Source organism: Alternaria ethzedia (genome assembly GCF_023757985.1).
Source record: "Alternaria ethzedia strain BMP 0044 chromosome Unknown scaffold_20, whole genome shotgun sequence".
NCBI lineage: Eukaryota > Fungi > Ascomycota > Dothideomycetes > Pleosporales > Pleosporaceae > Alternaria > Alternaria ethzedia.
In genome coordinates this window covers 105,929-121,795 of record NW_026056213.1, presented here as the reverse complement: position 1 = coordinate 121,795, position 15,867 = coordinate 105,929, and the positions used below count along the sequence as shown (strand labels likewise).

Below are 15,867 nucleotides of genomic sequence, written 5' to 3'. Positions count from 1 at the left end.
CATCTGTCATCATCACGCCTTGTACATGGTTTCCTTGATACGTTTCCCAGCATATCATCTTCTTGCACTCGAGCTTCTGCTACTTTAGTGTTTTCTTTTTTCGTTGTGCTTTCTTGAATTGCATCTTGTCCGAGTTAAAAACGCTTGCAGCTGAAGAGAGCCAGAGAGAGAGAGAGTGGGAGGAAACATTACATACACGGACACTCTCTCTACCCCGAGATACCCGCCATCCTATATTCCTGTAGTAGAAGAGCTTAATTTCCTGCTATTATCAAATTTACCTGTTATCATTGTAACGAATACTTTTCCGTCTTTGTGAACACTACGCATGAGCCCTGCCAGCCGTGAAGACTCTACATTGGTTCACCCCACCCACGCGTTCATCACACCCACTCCGGCACCTCAACCTCCGGCTTACTAACTCCAAACCTCACTGCTTTGGCATAATACTCCAACAGCGCTTCCCCTTCTTGTCTCCCCCTCTCAAACTCCTTCCTCAATCTCTCCCTCCCCTCGCCAAACAACCACACCTGCTCCCCGCCAGCACCCATCCGTTTTCTCATTCCGCGACTGTAATCGAGCGCGTGTCGGACTTCTCGGCGGTCTGTGGCCTTGGCTTTGAGTGCGATGTAGGCGGTTAGGTTGAGGAGGACGGCCAGGTCGAGAGGCGTTGTCAGGGTTGTTGGAGTGGTGGATGCTGAGGCGGAGGAGGTAGTAGAGGTCGATGTCGAGGTGGAGCTTGATGCGGTAGACGAGGGATATTGGGGCAGATCATGGCCGGTTTCGCTTCTTAGGGCAAGGAAGACGCCGGTTGTCAAGGCGGCGTGGATGTAGGTTAGTGGGAACTTGTTTGTGGCTGTGTGCAGTTCGAGGCTGCTTTCTAGGGCACTGGATAGTGGGGTCCAGACTTGGAGTGGGGGAGCGCGGGAGCTGTTGGTGTTGCTGTTGCTGCTGGTGCGTTTGGGCGTGGAAGAGGACAGGGTTTTGAGGACCCAGAGATGAGCGTTCGCCCATTGTTGGGGTACGTTCCAGTTGGTTTGTTCAGACGCGTTGTTCAAGCTCGTTTCGAGTAGACCGGGATATGCAAAGAAGTAGTCTCTTATCGCGCGGTGGGTGTAGCTTATCCTCAGGCTCTCGGTACTGGCGTGTTGATCGGGTGGTGTGGTGTCGAAGATGGTCAACATTCCTTTACACCGCTGTTGGGTGAGGGTCTGCATGTCTTCGACTCTCTTACTTATCTCGACTGCTGTCAAGGGCCGTACATCTGCGGCTAGTGTTGCTGACGTCTCGGCTGTGAAGGCAAAGGAGAAAGGAAGGATGGCCGGGCATATGTCTTGATGTGAGAGGAGGGCGTGCAGTTTTCCAACTGCTTCGACGTCCTCTGGAGCCATTTTGCTGAGCATGTGGGCGAGCAGATCGTCCAGGAGATAGGGAAGCCCCTCTGCGCGATCTTTCAGGACGAGAAAATCAGAGTCGGGCTCTAGACTTTCGAAGAGAAACGTGGTGGCGAGTTTCAGCCACAGGAACACTCCTGAGCTCTTTTCAGCGAGCATCCCGACGATGTGTTCTTCCTCTTGGCCGTCCATCTTCCCTCTTAGCGAATGCAACTTTGGTTCCTCGCCGAACGTTCTGATCAGGTAAGTCTGTATATCATCTCTCGTGTATTCCTCCAGTACCATCCTAGGCTTATTCTCAAACGCCGAATAGAAGACTGGTGAGCTCCGGGCCGAAAGCAGGAACTTGACGTTGTCTCTCCGCGAAGTGCTGAACACGAGGTCCATCAACTCCTTCGGATAGTCATCCGTCTCATCCAGCCCATCGATCATGAAGAGAAACTTCTTGTTCGCATCGCCGACCAAGCTCTCAAACGCTGCTTTCAGTTCCGGAAAAGTGAACTCGTGTAGGCCACCAGCGTAGGATTGGAATGCATTCCAGCGATCGGAGAACAGGTTCTGCATAATGACCCCGTCTTCTTCCAGGGGCCCAAATATCATGTCCTGTAAGCTTTCGTAGATGATGGCTCGCAGTAGACCAATGGAACTCTTCTGCAGCTCTGTCCCATTGTTCCAAAGAAAGAACCCAGACGTGATGCCGGGTTTCTGACCAGACCACGCCTCGAGATGTGGGAACAAGAGTGGATTGCGGAAGAGATATTTCATCAGAGTGGTTTTCCCTGAGCCCGGTTTACCTGGAGCCGTTGTAAGAAGACATTCAGGGATCGAAAGACGGAATAGTAAGAGATGAAGACGCACCGGTGAGCCAATATATTTCTTCGCCCCTCGTATTAGTAAACCACTCCAGCAAACCGCCAACCTGTCTCGAGCCGTCTCCCATCACCCACTCGAACCCTAAATCGACGGAACTATCGATGCTATTCATCCTTTCGTCCATCTCCTCGAACCACAGCCTCTCGAAGATGGTAGCGCGGAAGTATGCTTCCTTCTCCGCCTGGATGAGCGCATCAACCTGTTTGGAAAACTCCTCTACATCCTTCTTCTTGCTGCTTTTCCAATCATTGCTGTGGATCATATCGAGGGTTTGGTTCTGCCACTTTTCCCAATGCTTCGTGTGCACGCCTTCGTCGCCGCTGAACAGAGCGAGACCAGTCTCAATGGATTGATCCAGATACTGGCGCATAGCGAGCAGTAAACTCGTCTCAATGTCGCGACGAAGGGCACGGTACTTCTTCTTTGTACCTGTCACATTGGCCTTCTTCCACACCCCGTTCAATAATGCTTCGCGCGCAGTGGGCCATCGCGGGTCACCAAACTTTCCCTTCTCTTGCGCAGCGATTAGCGCGTCGATGAATGAAGCTGTCAATTCTTTGACTAGCTCAGCATGCTTCAGCAATTGCAGCGCTGCCTCGCTAAGTTTCTTGGCTGCTTTTGCGCTCTTTGCTGATTTTTCGTCGTACAGCTCTTTGAGCTCAGAATTGTCAATTAGGTCGGTCAGGCGATAGAGATTGTGTATGATATCTTGTAGGAAGGCTGCATTTTCCACGAGCGGTGTTGTCGAAGGTGAGCTAGGCTGGAAGATGGGATGGTCTTTGCGTAATGCGTTGATGGAGAAGTCGATAGTTTGGATGAGCGCACTTGCAAGGCCGACCGCCGGTATGGGCCGCAACATACTGTGGAATTGCTTTTTCGCGGCACAGCAAAAGCCTAGTCGCGACGTCTGAGCCTTGTGACCCTTTTGATATGCGAAGCGCATGTCTGCTGCGCCCCTAAGGCGTATGCGCACAGACCAAGTTCACTGAGGGCCTAATCCAGGGTGCGGGCGTTTCAAAGTTCAGCGCACGTCGATCTTGCCGACACCACGACCTCCCGCGGTCGTCTCAGGACCGAGGTACTAAGGTCAGACCGTATGGTGCCTTCGCTACGACGACGTCGGGTTGGAACGGTCTTACCTGCCTAGCTATGATGCCACGTTGCCGACTCGACGGCTTCAGCCTGATATTGCGTAATATCGCAGATGCGTAAGAACGCCGCGCCAGCAGTCCGAGGTAGAGAAGCTCTGTGCTCTTCAATGGCACCAGAAGTTTGAGACTGAGCCGGACGCTTCTGACATGGTAAAGATAGACTGGATCTGCATGGGTTGACGTTTGCCTTGCGCCTACTTCCTCCGTCCTGCCCGGCGCAGTCGTCCCTCACCACAGTGGACCGCTAATCATGACGTTCAACAAGAGTTTCACCTCTTTCTTCAGTAGTCCAGCATGGATAAACCATCGATATGGATTTTGGCACTGCCGTTGGTGTCGTTTTCTCGATGTCTTTGCTAGAACTCACATTGTGCTAACAACATCGACTGTCACGGGGGATACCTCTGGAATCCATAACAGATCCACCTCTAAACACACAACCCTCTTGTCATCTTCCATGCTCTACTTTAGCCAATAGCGTTGGCATCGAATCTCTCTTCTGGCATAAGCTTATACTTTTCTACCCAAAACCTTCCGCCACGCAAACTCCTCCCTAAACCCCAACAACTCCTTCATCTTCGCATTACAAACCGGACTCCCCCTCCCCCTCAAACCGCCCAACACTTCCGTCTCAGGACAAGCCTTCCTCAGCCATTCCTCACTGCTCCCTTCTTCCTCCGGCACCGTAATCTCATCATTAACCGCATTAAAAATCTGGAACCCCAACCCATCCGTCTTCAAACAACACTGCACCATGTTCCCCAAATCGCGCGCATCGGTATAACTCCACGCATGCACCTTGAAATCCCGAGGCCGAGTCAAATACGCCGAGAACTTCTTGGCGTGGTTTTCAGGTTCTATAACTGCGGAGATGCGCAGGCAGTAGATGTCTACGCTGGGAAAGCGGCGGGCGAAGGAGGCGGCCGTGGTTTCCATGCAGACTTTACTGGTGGCGTAGACGTCCATGGGGCTTGTGGGACTGATTTCTGTGAGGGGAAAGTGCGGGTAGGAGACGTTGCCTTCGGCGTAGGTGATCCCGTAGGTGGTTATGCTGGATGCGAGGATGATCTTCTTGACGCCGAGTTTGCATGCTGCCTCGATGACATTGTAGGAGCTTAGGGTGTTGATGCGGTAAGTTTCGTTGTCGGGGAGGCGCATGGGTTGGGGGATGCCTGATAGGTGGGTCGGGTTAGTCTTGTTGAGAGTTTGTTGCTGGAGTCAAGTGATGTTTCCTGATTCCCTGCTTATTTGCAGGATGTCTAGAGGTGGGATGGAAAATGATACGTACCAGCAAAATGTACGACTGCATCTGGCGTCTTGACTGGCTCCATAAAGGGTTCACTAATCTTGAAGTGGCAAGACAGACTGTTGAAGGCTTGCGCCCCATCTGTGAGATCGGCCTTTAGAGTGTGTACATTGGGGTTGTCCAGAGGCGTTGCATCCACGTTGAGTATCTCGTGGCCGAAGGTAAGCAGCTTTTCAATTACATGGCGTCCTGCGACTCCAGAACCACCCGTAAATACTATTCTCTTGGTTTGTGAAGAGGCCATCACGCAAATGCGTAGGAATCTGCGAGATGGAGCTGTAAATGAGATCCGACGAAGGCGTTTATAAGTATGTAAATAAGGAACAACCAGTCGTAGAATTCATAGTGCTGATCGTCAGGTTTGTTGTTCTTGGGCGGAGCTTCCCCGCTCTAGCTTACGAAGCTCTAACCTTGTTGGCTCTCTTGAGTGCCGATGTGCATGGAGTCTTGATGGCCGAATCTAGTAATAGTGCGCGGACATGCAGTATACTAGTAGCAGAAGACCTGGGACAAACTCATACCGGTATTGGTACATTCATTCATGTCTATCATTCAAGCCTCAGCTACTCAGTGAGCTGGCGCTTTTGATCGTTATGTTCGGTCTTGCACATCAATTCCCCTCTACACAACCTGGGTGCCGTAACCCCTGATCCTGTCGGCAAATGCCCAGCTCTGGTTCTCCAGCTTCACGTTCTCATCGAGATCGACGCCGTCCTTGGTAATGACGGCAATCGAGTACTTGTCCATACTCCTGGCATCCCTGTAGAAGAGAACCTTCATGCACTCCTTGATCTTCTCTACCGCCTGCTCCCTTGTGACGTTCTCCACGGCGGCCTCATCTGGCAATATTGTCCTTAGGATTGGCTGGGCGAGATGTGCACCGAAGCCAGTGGCCAGCGATGGTGATGAAAAGGTGGTACCGAGAAGGTCTGCGCTTGCGAGGAAGGGCTTCTTGTCTCCGTCCATGCCCACGATGAGCAGGTGGTTCCACAATGGATCGAACTTTGAGCGGCGATTGTACATGACTTTGGCGAGGTAGGTGTGGAGGTTCTTGGCATTCAGCGAGTTTTCGGAGGAGGAGTAGTTCTCGCGGATGTCGAGCGAGTTGAGTAGGCGGTCCAGGTACTGCATGTCGGAAACATCGCCGCCGAAACCCACGACGACCTCGTCATTGAACTTTCGTAGGCGCTTGACGTCGGTGAAGCGAGCGAGGGAGCCGTATGAAGCTACATGTATGGTCAGCCAGACCCTCACTGCCTATAGTAGTGTGCCATACCCAGGTTGTCGGCGGCGATGACTACGCCGTCCTTGAACTTGGCCGCAAGTACTGAGGTACCCGTGACGATCGGGCTCTGGGTGTGCTGGTTGGGGCCGGCAGCGGAGAAGTGCGAAGGGTCGTAGGCGCCGTATACATCGTCTCTGGGCTACGATGCATTAGTACTGTTGCTGTTGGAGGCGGGCGGAAGACATACACGACCCCAAGCTTGCGGCAGGTGGTTCATGGTGGAAGAGGCGACTGAAATGCAGAACTGCAGAGACGGTGTTGTTCGGGATTCGGAGAGAGTGCTATGTCGCAGTGGGCTCAGAGATGAGGTTGTTGTTGTCACGACGCTCGTCAGGCAGTCGGTGGTTGCGCAGCTCGCCCGCCAAGACACGGAGCTGGCCCAAGCTCCGCATATTGAGGTCAATCGAGCATCGCCCACCAGCATTGCGCACTCACAATGCTCGGAATCGACTACCCAGACAGTGACGACGAGGACGTCGTGCCCGCGACCAAGCCAGAGGTGAGACCCGCAAATCTGTGCAGAGGGCTCGGATCGCTACTAATATAGAGTTGACCAACATTCCTGCAGCTGTCGCGCCCACCCCAGCGCCTCTCTCCGCTCCCGCGCCTCTCGAACAGCCGCCTACATCGTCGGGTCCGGTGAGCGGCCCTGCGCAAGGTCCGACAGTATCGCCGCCTCCAGAGGACGATGCCAACGCGAACGAAGCCGCGCCAGGTTCACCACACACAGCTACACGTGCCCTGATTCAGAACCTTACTCTACCTACCGTACCGAACTTCGATATACCGCCTTCTCCGCCGGGATCACCACCACAGAAAGCGACGAAGAAGTTTGCGCAATTTCTAGAGCTCAAGAAGAAGGGCCAGCATTTCAACCAGCGCCTGGAAGGCTCGTCCGTGCTACGCGATCCGGGACACATGCGGAAGCTGATGGGCTTTGCGGGAATCAGCGAAGAGGACGCATATGCATCTACACTGCCACAAGATGTCGCGATACCGGCAGTCTTCCCGGAGTGGGCCTATGTCGAGGAATTGAGGGCTTCACAGAAGCGCATCGCAAAGACCAAAGACCAAGAGAAATCCAAGGCACCGAGAGAAGCTCTCGAGTTTGTGTCCGCGTCCAAGACTGGCGCGTCGAGTGGAACGGGCACGGCGTCAAGCTCTGCTACGGGAAAGCGCAAGGAATTGGAACATAGAGGAAAGGACGATCAGGGCACAAAGAGCAAAGTAGAGCGCAGGTCAAGGTCGCCGAAGAGGAGACGATCAAGGTCGAGAGAGAGAAGGTGAGGGGAGAAGATAGCACAGACTGAGAAGACTTGTAGTAATACTGTGAATGCGGTGTTCGCACAACCAAAATGAAGTACACCCCAAGACATCTGATCCAGACCCTTGCTGTGCATGCCCGCCACAGACGGTAAATGCATGCTCTCACTACATGGGCGCCAAGACACTAGCGCGCGGAAGCTCCAGGCATTCGAGCTGCGTAACTCCAGAGCTCCAGCACCAACAAACAGAAGCGTCGCAACAGCCCACCCCCCTTCCGATACCGACTGTACCTCTGCAACCCCGCCCAAATCCGCCTCTCCAAAACTCGACGATGGCTGCCCTCTACACCGGTGCACCTCCGCAAGGCGGCCCAGGCTATTCGTTCAAGCAGACCCCCACAACTGTCCCGTCAGGCGAGCGGCAACATGGCTTCTACCCGTACGCTGGCTCGCCATGCTGAACATACGCACCGCTAACACAATGCAGCTACACGGACAACGGTGGCTCAACACTGGGCATCTCCGGCGCCGACTTCGCCATCCTCGCAGGCGACACACGCTCGACTTCCGGCTACAACATCAACACACGATACGCACCCAAGCTCTTCAAGATCGGCGGCGAGGGACCAGAGAACAAGGGTGCCAGGATAGTGCTGTCAGTGGTCGGTTTCGCCGCCGACGGTGATGCGCTGAAGGAGCGTCTCGACACCATCGTCAAGATGTACAAGTACCAGCACGGAAAGCCCATGACCGTCTCCGCCTGCGCACAACGACTCAGCCACATCCTCTACAACAAGCGCTTCTTCCCCTACTACGTACATGCCATCCTGGCTGGTCTGGACGAGGAGGGCAAGGGTGCGCTGTACTCCTACGACCCGGTCGGCAGCTACGAGAGGGAGCAGTGCAGGGCGGCTGGCGCTGCGGCATCTCTCATTATGCCTTTCTTGGACAACCAGGTCAACTTCAAGAACATGTACGAGCCAGGCAGCGGAACAGGCCACGAACTCAAGTCGAAGCAAGCACAACCGCTACCGCGGGATCACGTCGAGGACCTGGTACGGGACGCCTTCACGAGCGCCGTGGAGAGGCACATTGAGGTTGGTGATGGCCTTCAGATGATGATCATTACAAACGAGGGCATAGCCGAGACCTTCACACCCCTCAAGAGGGACTAAAAAGGTGTGACGTATAGACTTGGGGTGCAGTATCTTCACGAATTTGATGACTTCAAAACACCAAGCGGATGTATAAGTAGCATACCTCATGCTACTGAAGACTAAGAATTCATCTACATGATCAATGACCGAACATGTTCAAGACAACCTCCCATTCTCCTTGTATTATCTTGATATTGTTTATTTATTAATCTGCAATTAATAACTATGTGCTATATCTATAACTTATCCAATAACAGAACGCTGTTGTTGACTTATCTTCTAGTATATATTATGAAGTGATAAGTAGATTGCTACATATGCTTAGCTTTTAGGATACGTAGACAACATACCTACGTTAAGACTAATGCACGGAGCACCTAATTGGCATTGTGTTCCTATCTTAGCACAGATGTTTTCTCCGCTATTACAAGTGAAAGAAGGCATAATATGACATAGGCAAGAGCAAAAAAGAACAGACACCCTTGAGGTATTAAGTGTCTGGTGAAAACTCCGCTACACTCCCCAAATCGGCATCCTGGCATGCTCCGAAGATGCCATGCCAGGACGCCGCCTTGGGGAGTGTAGAAGTGGTTTTATCACGACTCGAACCCGCGGCTTCCAACATAGCTGGGAGCGACCCAGCATTGGCGGTGGTCTTACCCACTCCTTTGCTATGCTGCACGTTTCCGGCCGATCATCAGGTCTTCCATCCCGAGTCGATGGAGGGACGTAGAAGATCTAGGACTATATAGCGAGAGAGAGTTCGTGGTATACTCTGTATAAAATAGGCGGTGGAGGGAGATGGCTGGACTGGTGGGGAGGCGAGGTGAAGGTGAGTGTGGGCGTTTGCTATTTTGCTGGGTGAAGGTGGGCTGTGCGTGTGTGGCCTGTGGGAAGCGAGAGGTTTGACGAAGAGAAAGATGGTGAAGACTGAAGGATGACAAGGCTATGATCATGACGAAAGGATGGCTTGAGAGGAGAGACAAAGGTTGCTGATATACTCACGTGGGCATCAATAGGGTGGATGATGTAGCAACAAAGACATCGGAGAGACCACAACCCAACACATATAAGAGATTGAGGCATGAATAGAGTACGACGAGGTCGACCTACGTGAATGAAGAAAAATGTACTCACGCAGATGGCAACAGATGCGAAAGAGTGCACTTTGCTACGTCGAAAGATGATCAATCGACGATAACGACTAGGATTAACGGCACACGCATCGAAATTTGTATCAAGAGATACACCATGGTCGACCAAAGATGTGCGTCGATGAAGGAACGAGGGAGGTTCGTGTGCGTCGTGCGCGCCCCCGGGGCCCCTGCCCCAAACGTGCTAGCCGTCCCCACATCGGCAACAGCCAGCCAGGTGCCGACCCATCACTCTACCTACTGCAACTCGAGCACGTACTTCTCAGGCGGCCACTTCATCTGGACTTAAGCCTTCTATCACCTCCGACGCCATATTGGGAAGAGGAGAAAAACAAGCTTTCTAACCGAAGAACCGGATCTGGGAAATGCGCAAACGCGGCACGCGTCGCTTCTCGAATTTCATCTAAACAGATTGCTTTCGATAACTCGTCGCCCTAAGACCTGGATGTCTCGCCCGATCGCCCTAGATCACGGTCTCGCGAATTCAATGTGAAAATCGAACGTTCAGTTGCCGAAGGTGTTGGGGCTGCAATCCACAGGAACAGCATGGTTACCACTGCCAATCAGCACATACGCGTTACGAGTGTTGAGATTCTCGATCCCGAACCGCAGAGATGCGAAGAAGAAGCTACCATACGTTCACAAGACTTGCGCCCAACCGAACCGACGGGAGCTTTATCCGGTGGCTCGTAGCACACGCATTATATGCAAGCAAGCCTGCACGACACCCCCAAAAGCATACCTGTCAAACGAATCTAGAGCCCAGTTTCGGTGTAGTCAACACGGAATGGCTGCCTTTGGCGCACTGATTAATTTCCACACCACCTGCAGGACGTTACACGTGGAAAACTGAACCCGGGTTACGGCACTGACAAGCTTTGCTTTCATATAATCGCAAGTCACACGACGATGCCATACTCTAGAATGTTGCCTCTTGGGGTGTAGTCGCCTAGATCGATACCGTGGGCTACACTCCACCTGTAAGCGAGCATGTTGTATACTTCTTAGGGGATACAGAGGCAAGTATAAAGAGACGATAGGTAGGTATTCAATTCGATACCATCCCAGAACAGTCACAACACTTGCGTTCATTTCATCCAACGATCATCGGCAGAGCATTTATCATGAAGAGTGCAATCATCTTGACCGGCGTTGCTGCCTTCGCGACACAGGTAGCCTCTCATGCCACTTTTCAGCAGCTTTGGGTAAACGGTGTAGATCAGATAAGTACCCCCAAGTGTCTTGTATCAACCGCTGACATCCATCCACCAGTCGACGTGCGCAAGATTACCCAATGGCAACAGCCCCGTCACCTCAGTAGCAAGCAACGACATCCGCTGCAACGCCAACCGCGGTCCAGCAGCCTCGAAATGCAGCGTTCCTGCCGGTGGTACCGTCACCGTAGAGATGCACCAGCAGAACGGCGACCGCTCATGCGCTAACGAAGCCATCGGCGGAGCCCACTACGGCCCCGTTCTGGTCTACATGTCCAAGGTTGCAGACGCATCCACAGCGGATGGTTCGACCCCCTTCTTCAAGGTCTTCCAGGATACATGGGCGAAGAACAGCGGTGGCGGTGGCGGTTCGGATGATTACTGGGGTACTAAGGATCTGAACAAGAACTGTGGAAAGATGGATGTGAAGATTCCCACCAACCTGGCCCCTGGAGATTATCTACTGAGAGCGGAGGCTATTGCGCTACATGCTGCAGGTAGTGCCAACGGCGCCCAATTCTACATCACCTGCTACCAGATCACTGTCACTGGTAGTGGATCTTCTTCACCCGCTGGCGTATCGTTCCCTGGAGCATACAAGGCTACCGACCCCGGTATCCAAATCAACATCTACCAGAACCTCGCTTCGTACGTCGCTCCCGGTCCGGCAGTCATCGCGGGTGGTACAGAAGCCGTTGCTGGTAGTGCTGGATCAGCTGTCACTGCTACTGGTGGAGCGCCAGTTGCTACAGCTACTGCAACCACGATGAGGACGTCAGCGGTAGCCACCTCTGCCGCCGCTGTGCCAACGAATGGAGGTGGTTCTGGCGCTTGCTCTGTTGCAAGGTACGGCCAATGCGGCGGAAATGGTTTCACTGGATGCAAAACTTGTAAGTCGGATGAGCTGAGAAAACGTGCAAATAAGGCTTTACTAACGCTGTGTAGGTGCTTCAGGACTTACCTGCAAGGCCGGAGGTGATTACTACTCGCAGTGTGTCTGATTAGCTTGAATGCAGTCCAAGGGAGGCCCGTAGAAACTTCGTGTAAATACTTTGCAGTTGACACAGGCGCCAAAACCTGTTGCATTCAACAAATGACATTCGTTGTAGCCGCCTAGGTGGAATCAAAGTCTGCGTGATAGGGAAAACGCCCTCCCACAGCTCCATCGCATTTATCGCATCCAAGAACATTGTCAACATTAACATGCCTGGATCTGACTCATTTGGTCGCATGTGCCCTTTGAATGTCATGGGCTTCTAGACTCCGCCCTTTCCATCGGAGCAAACACGTCAAGCTAACCCTCTCCAACCTACCGGCAAAATCATCGGCACTATTTTCATTCCGAAGATTCTCAATCACCATGCAGCCATAAGGATACATGCAAACAAAAAAAGACAATCCAGATCAAGAAAACCAGTCAGACTTTGCAAAACACACCTGACGCGTGTATCCTGACATCTGTGCATGCAACGTTCTTCAGTGCCGCGATTCGGCATTGGACGCCTAACACTGTTGCCTAGCGCTGACACCACGATGCTTGCACTCGCTTACCAAAGCCCGCCAAGTAGGTACTCCGAGGGCTGCACCAAATGTGTAAGGCATGCAGTTAATGGCTTGTGCTGAGTGGGGAAGAGTCAAGTTGAATTCCGAAGCAGCTGAAAAGGGCAATGACGAACCTGATAGGGTCTCCGAGCTGATCGGTAGTGATATGACGAGTCTGCATATAAGAAGACATGTGGAACATCAATGGCAGAGTCATACTTGTCAACGAGAGCAGCCGCATACATTAAGTCGACTGTCTCAGCCCTCTCAATATCTCCAAGCAGTATTGATACGACGTCTACTTGTCACTGCTACCGAAGTACCACCACAATGTCTTCTCAATCCAACACTACCTCACCAAGCGATCTGCCACGCTATTCTACCACGGCACCACCGCCATACTCATCTTCCGATGCGAACTCTCTAATCTCAACGAAATCAACGTCGAAAAGTATTCTGGCAAAGTTGCTGAACCGAAAGCGTATGTTCATACATCCTTTGGCGGATTGGAACTCTAGCTAATACAGATAGCAGCTGCTGAAGCGACGTCGCAGTCGAGCAACGAAGCACAAAAGAAAGTGGATGAGTCTGAGAACAGAGCTGCTGCGAGAGCGGCGTACTTCTCCGGGCTCTGAACGATTCACCGCCTTTAGAGGAGTCAGATTGCCGGATTTGGGTTTCGGATGACGCGTGGAATAGTTCGCATGCTTGGATTCTGGGAATAATGTTGCTGGAAGAGCGGTTTGAGGCGTACATTGTGTCGGATCTCCATAATATACCGGGGTTCGGGTATGAGGCGTTGGACGGTTTGTTTTAGTTGGCCGAGGCTTTGCAGTCCTGTCAACACAATTGATTACACTCAGAACAAGTCCTGGATTGGTCAGCAAATTCTTTCTGCATGTGACTCTTCAGCTTACCGCATTATTCCACGTTGCGTTGTCTAGCCAGTTCAGAAAGTCGGACGACTCTGTTGGTATAGGTTCCAGCCCCTCGGTCATGGGCATATCGAAGAATCCCTGCCCCATCCCGGTCAGATTAGCTGCGGTATCGTCACCGGCATCTGGTGTGCCTTTGGTTGGAGGTTCGTAGTTCAGGACCTCATCTAGTACCAGCGCGAGCATTTTGTTGAGCTCGTTGCAAAGCTTGAGATTGCCGTCGCCGGGAAGAACGCTCCATTCCAAACATGAAGTCAGCACGGAAAGGTTACGGATTATGTCGGCCCGGGAGACTGTGCTAGGCAGTGGTACGCCCTCGATCGTACATCTCCGGAGCTCTAGTGCCAATACACCAGCAGCTGGGGAACAGTAGAATAAAATGACAGTGGGGAAATGGCGACGAGTTTCGTATATGCGGTTTTGCGGCTTAGAAGCCACGAGTGAGGACACCAGTAGCTTCAGAGACACTTCCAACAATGCCGGCAGAGCTTGTTGCGTTATCCGATGAAGGAGGCGTTGTGTTTGGAAATGTACGTGCAGGTAATCCAGGTAGTAGGCGACCAGTCGCATGGCCAGACCAGGACCGCGGTCTACCCAAGCAGCTTCTTCGGTATATGTATCATAGCGAAGGTGAGTCGGTAATGAGTTCCACCATTCGGCACATTCGGCAGATATTGCTCTGCTCTTGTTAGCCGAAGGTTAAAAAGCGATGGGAAATCTAGACGTACTCGACATTCCGCACCACTTCACTATCCTTTTCGCCTGCAAGACTTTGCTCTAACAACCTCTCTTTAAACACAGCAAGTTGGCATCGCATCCTACCGAAAGTAGTAGGGTGTAGATGACCTTCGGTATTCCAACCGTCGCTGTCGAGCTTCGAGAGCGCAGCATTGAGTACATCAGTATCGTCCGAGGCCATAGCGCGATCGCTAATGTCCAACAACATCTTGCGGTCACTGTATCTCCAGCCCATCATCGGAGGCCTTCCGTAGAACACCGCCAGCGTCTTGTCGCCGTAATATATCGCCGCGTAGAGTCGTCTCCTGAATTCGCGCATGAAGAACGGTTCTGCGTTGCTACCGTCTACGTTGCAAGCCTCGCAGTGGATTCCCGCAGCGTAAAGTGCGGATACGCTGTCGCCCATACGCCTCCAAGTAGCATGATCTGGAGAGTCAGCGATCGTAATTTAGTCTTCTGGATGTAGGGGTGACGTACGGTTGTCCCCATAGAAGCTACTGACTACCATCAGATTGATGTAAACGAGGCATACCATGACTGCTTCCATCAAAACGTGTACGGTAAGCCTGCGTATGAATGATACGTACGCTCATTGACAGCGCCATGTGTTTGGCATATGTTGATACACGTATTGGTTGCATGCATTATGTCCTCGATGAACTCCTCTCTATTCATCTGCTTGCCATCTTCTAATGTGAAGAGGGGGTCGTTAGGCGATGTGAACTGGGCACTAGAGCCGGCAATCGCCATGATCAAGCCCAAAATCTCCCATCTCAGATTTTTGCCTGTGAAGAGAGTGTGAAACTCTGACGGACGCATATCTGAAGGTATTTTCATTGGGCGAGCGGAGTTCCTTGTCATCTCGGCGTAGAGCAAGTGTGCGTGATTACCAGCAGCTTGGAGTTGTTCTAAGTCTATGCGCAGTTGTGGCAACGCGGAAAGAATAAGGGGACCAGGGAGGGCTGGATCTAGAATTTCGATGTACTAAGTCAGTTTATATCTCATACGCAGTGTGTACCTGAGAGATTTTACCCTTGTGCGATTCGAAATACATATGAAGAGACCTTTCATAGAAGGAAAATGGCTGAAGCGTAGAGACTATCGTATCTCCTAGAGAGAACTGGCAATGGCGGTGTGCCATGCCTCTATTTGACACGAAAGGGGCTGTGCTCGGACTTTCGGATGGCTGTTCATGTACTGTGTCTGGTAGCGGCTGCTCTTCTGTAAACACAGCGGCATAGCTAGTAGAACCCAAGAAGAAGTTCCGGGATGGGTCGGGTCCGCTTTGTGTTGTTCTAGTAGCAGAATCTGGAGGAGTAGGCCATGGCCCAATCCCCGCATCATTCCTCAAAGTTGGTGGACTTAGGGTCAACGGCGTCAACCTCCCCTGACTGGATGACGGATTTGTAGCCTGCGCATCCAACCGGCGACGACGCGGCTCTGGCTTCTTGCGAGGGGTGCCAGCAGGCTTCGTCATTGGGTTAGGATGATAAAAGCACTGTTCTGTCATCCCACGAGTCTGGCACTTTGAGCATGTGGGCGTGGCATGGTCGCACTTGATTTTCGATATGCGACATGGTTCGCACGACCTGCGCGTCACGATTAGCCACCCGTGGGTATCTGACTGTCGAATTCACCAACCTGGGCTTCCCGTTCCTTCGCAGCATACTAGATGATTCTCCGAATAGTGTAAGATTAGTGCGAAAGAACTGTTCCGCACCTAAGCTCACGTATCTCCTACATACAGAAGCAGAACCTCGTCGGAGTAATTCTTCAATGTTCCGGCGAAACGGCCCCGCAGCTTGCTAATCCCAAGTAGGTCTAGATCACATCGCTTCACGCCCCACAGTCTC

General features: G+C 52.3%; 6 protein-coding genes across 6 annotated transcripts; 2 read left to right on the top strand and 4 right to left on the bottom strand.

The window, feature by feature from the left end:
* Positions 1 to 383: 383 nt before the first annotated feature.
* Positions 384 to 3,126, bottom strand: J4E87_007338 (uncharacterized protein; the record flags this gene model as incomplete). The annotated part of the gene is made up of 2 exons (XM_049378934.1): positions 384 to 2,188; positions 2,253 to 3,126. 2 exons carry the CDS (start codon positions 3,124 to 3,126, stop codon positions 384 to 386), a joined length of 2,679 nt encoding a protein of 892 aa, XP_049231204.1.
* An 802-nt stretch (positions 3,127 to 3,928) lies between these two features.
* J4E87_007337 (uncharacterized protein) lies at positions 3,929 to 4,968 on the bottom strand (the record flags this gene model as incomplete). Its single annotated transcript, XM_049378933.1, has 2 exons — positions 3,929 to 4,590; positions 4,707 to 4,968. The coding sequence occupies 2 exons, from the start codon at positions 4,966 to 4,968 to the stop codon at positions 3,929 to 3,931; spliced, it is 924 nt and encodes a 307-aa protein (XP_049231203.1).
* A 377-nt stretch (positions 4,969 to 5,345) lies between these two features.
* J4E87_007336 (uncharacterized protein) lies at positions 5,346 to 6,226 on the bottom strand (the record flags this gene model as incomplete). The annotated part of the gene is made up of 3 exons (XM_049378932.1): positions 5,346 to 5,950; positions 6,001 to 6,148; positions 6,197 to 6,226. The coding sequence occupies 3 exons, from the start codon at positions 6,224 to 6,226 to the stop codon at positions 5,346 to 5,348; spliced, it is 783 nt and encodes a 260-aa protein (XP_049231202.1).
* Positions 6,227 to 6,445: 219 nt separating this feature from the next.
* On the top strand, positions 6,446 to 8,449 carry J4E87_007335 (uncharacterized protein; the record flags this gene model as incomplete). Its single annotated transcript, XM_049378931.1, is given in 5 exon segments — positions 6,446 to 6,508; positions 6,559 to 7,236; positions 7,248 to 7,292; positions 7,511 to 7,713; positions 7,762 to 8,449. 5 exon segments carry the CDS (start codon positions 6,446 to 6,448, stop codon positions 8,447 to 8,449), a joined length of 1,677 nt encoding a protein of 558 aa, XP_049231201.1.
* A 2,260-nt stretch (positions 8,450 to 10,709) lies between these two features.
* Positions 10,710 to 11,800, top strand: J4E87_007334 (uncharacterized protein; the record flags this gene model as incomplete). Its single annotated transcript, XM_049378930.1, has 3 exons — positions 10,710 to 10,790; positions 10,858 to 11,689; positions 11,745 to 11,800. The coding sequence occupies 3 exons, from the start codon at positions 10,710 to 10,712 to the stop codon at positions 11,798 to 11,800; spliced, it is 969 nt and encodes a 322-aa protein (XP_049231200.1).
* Positions 11,801 to 13,200: 1,400 nt separating this feature from the next.
* On the bottom strand, positions 13,201 to 14,833 carry J4E87_007333 (uncharacterized protein; the record flags this gene model as incomplete). Its single annotated transcript, XM_049378929.1, has 6 exons — positions 13,201 to 13,212; positions 13,259 to 13,955; positions 14,005 to 14,440; positions 14,492 to 14,554; positions 14,602 to 14,799; positions 14,830 to 14,833. 6 exons carry the CDS (start codon positions 14,831 to 14,833, stop codon positions 13,201 to 13,203), a joined length of 1,410 nt encoding a protein of 469 aa, XP_049231199.1.
* Between the last annotated feature and the right edge of the window lie 1,034 nt (positions 14,834 to 15,867).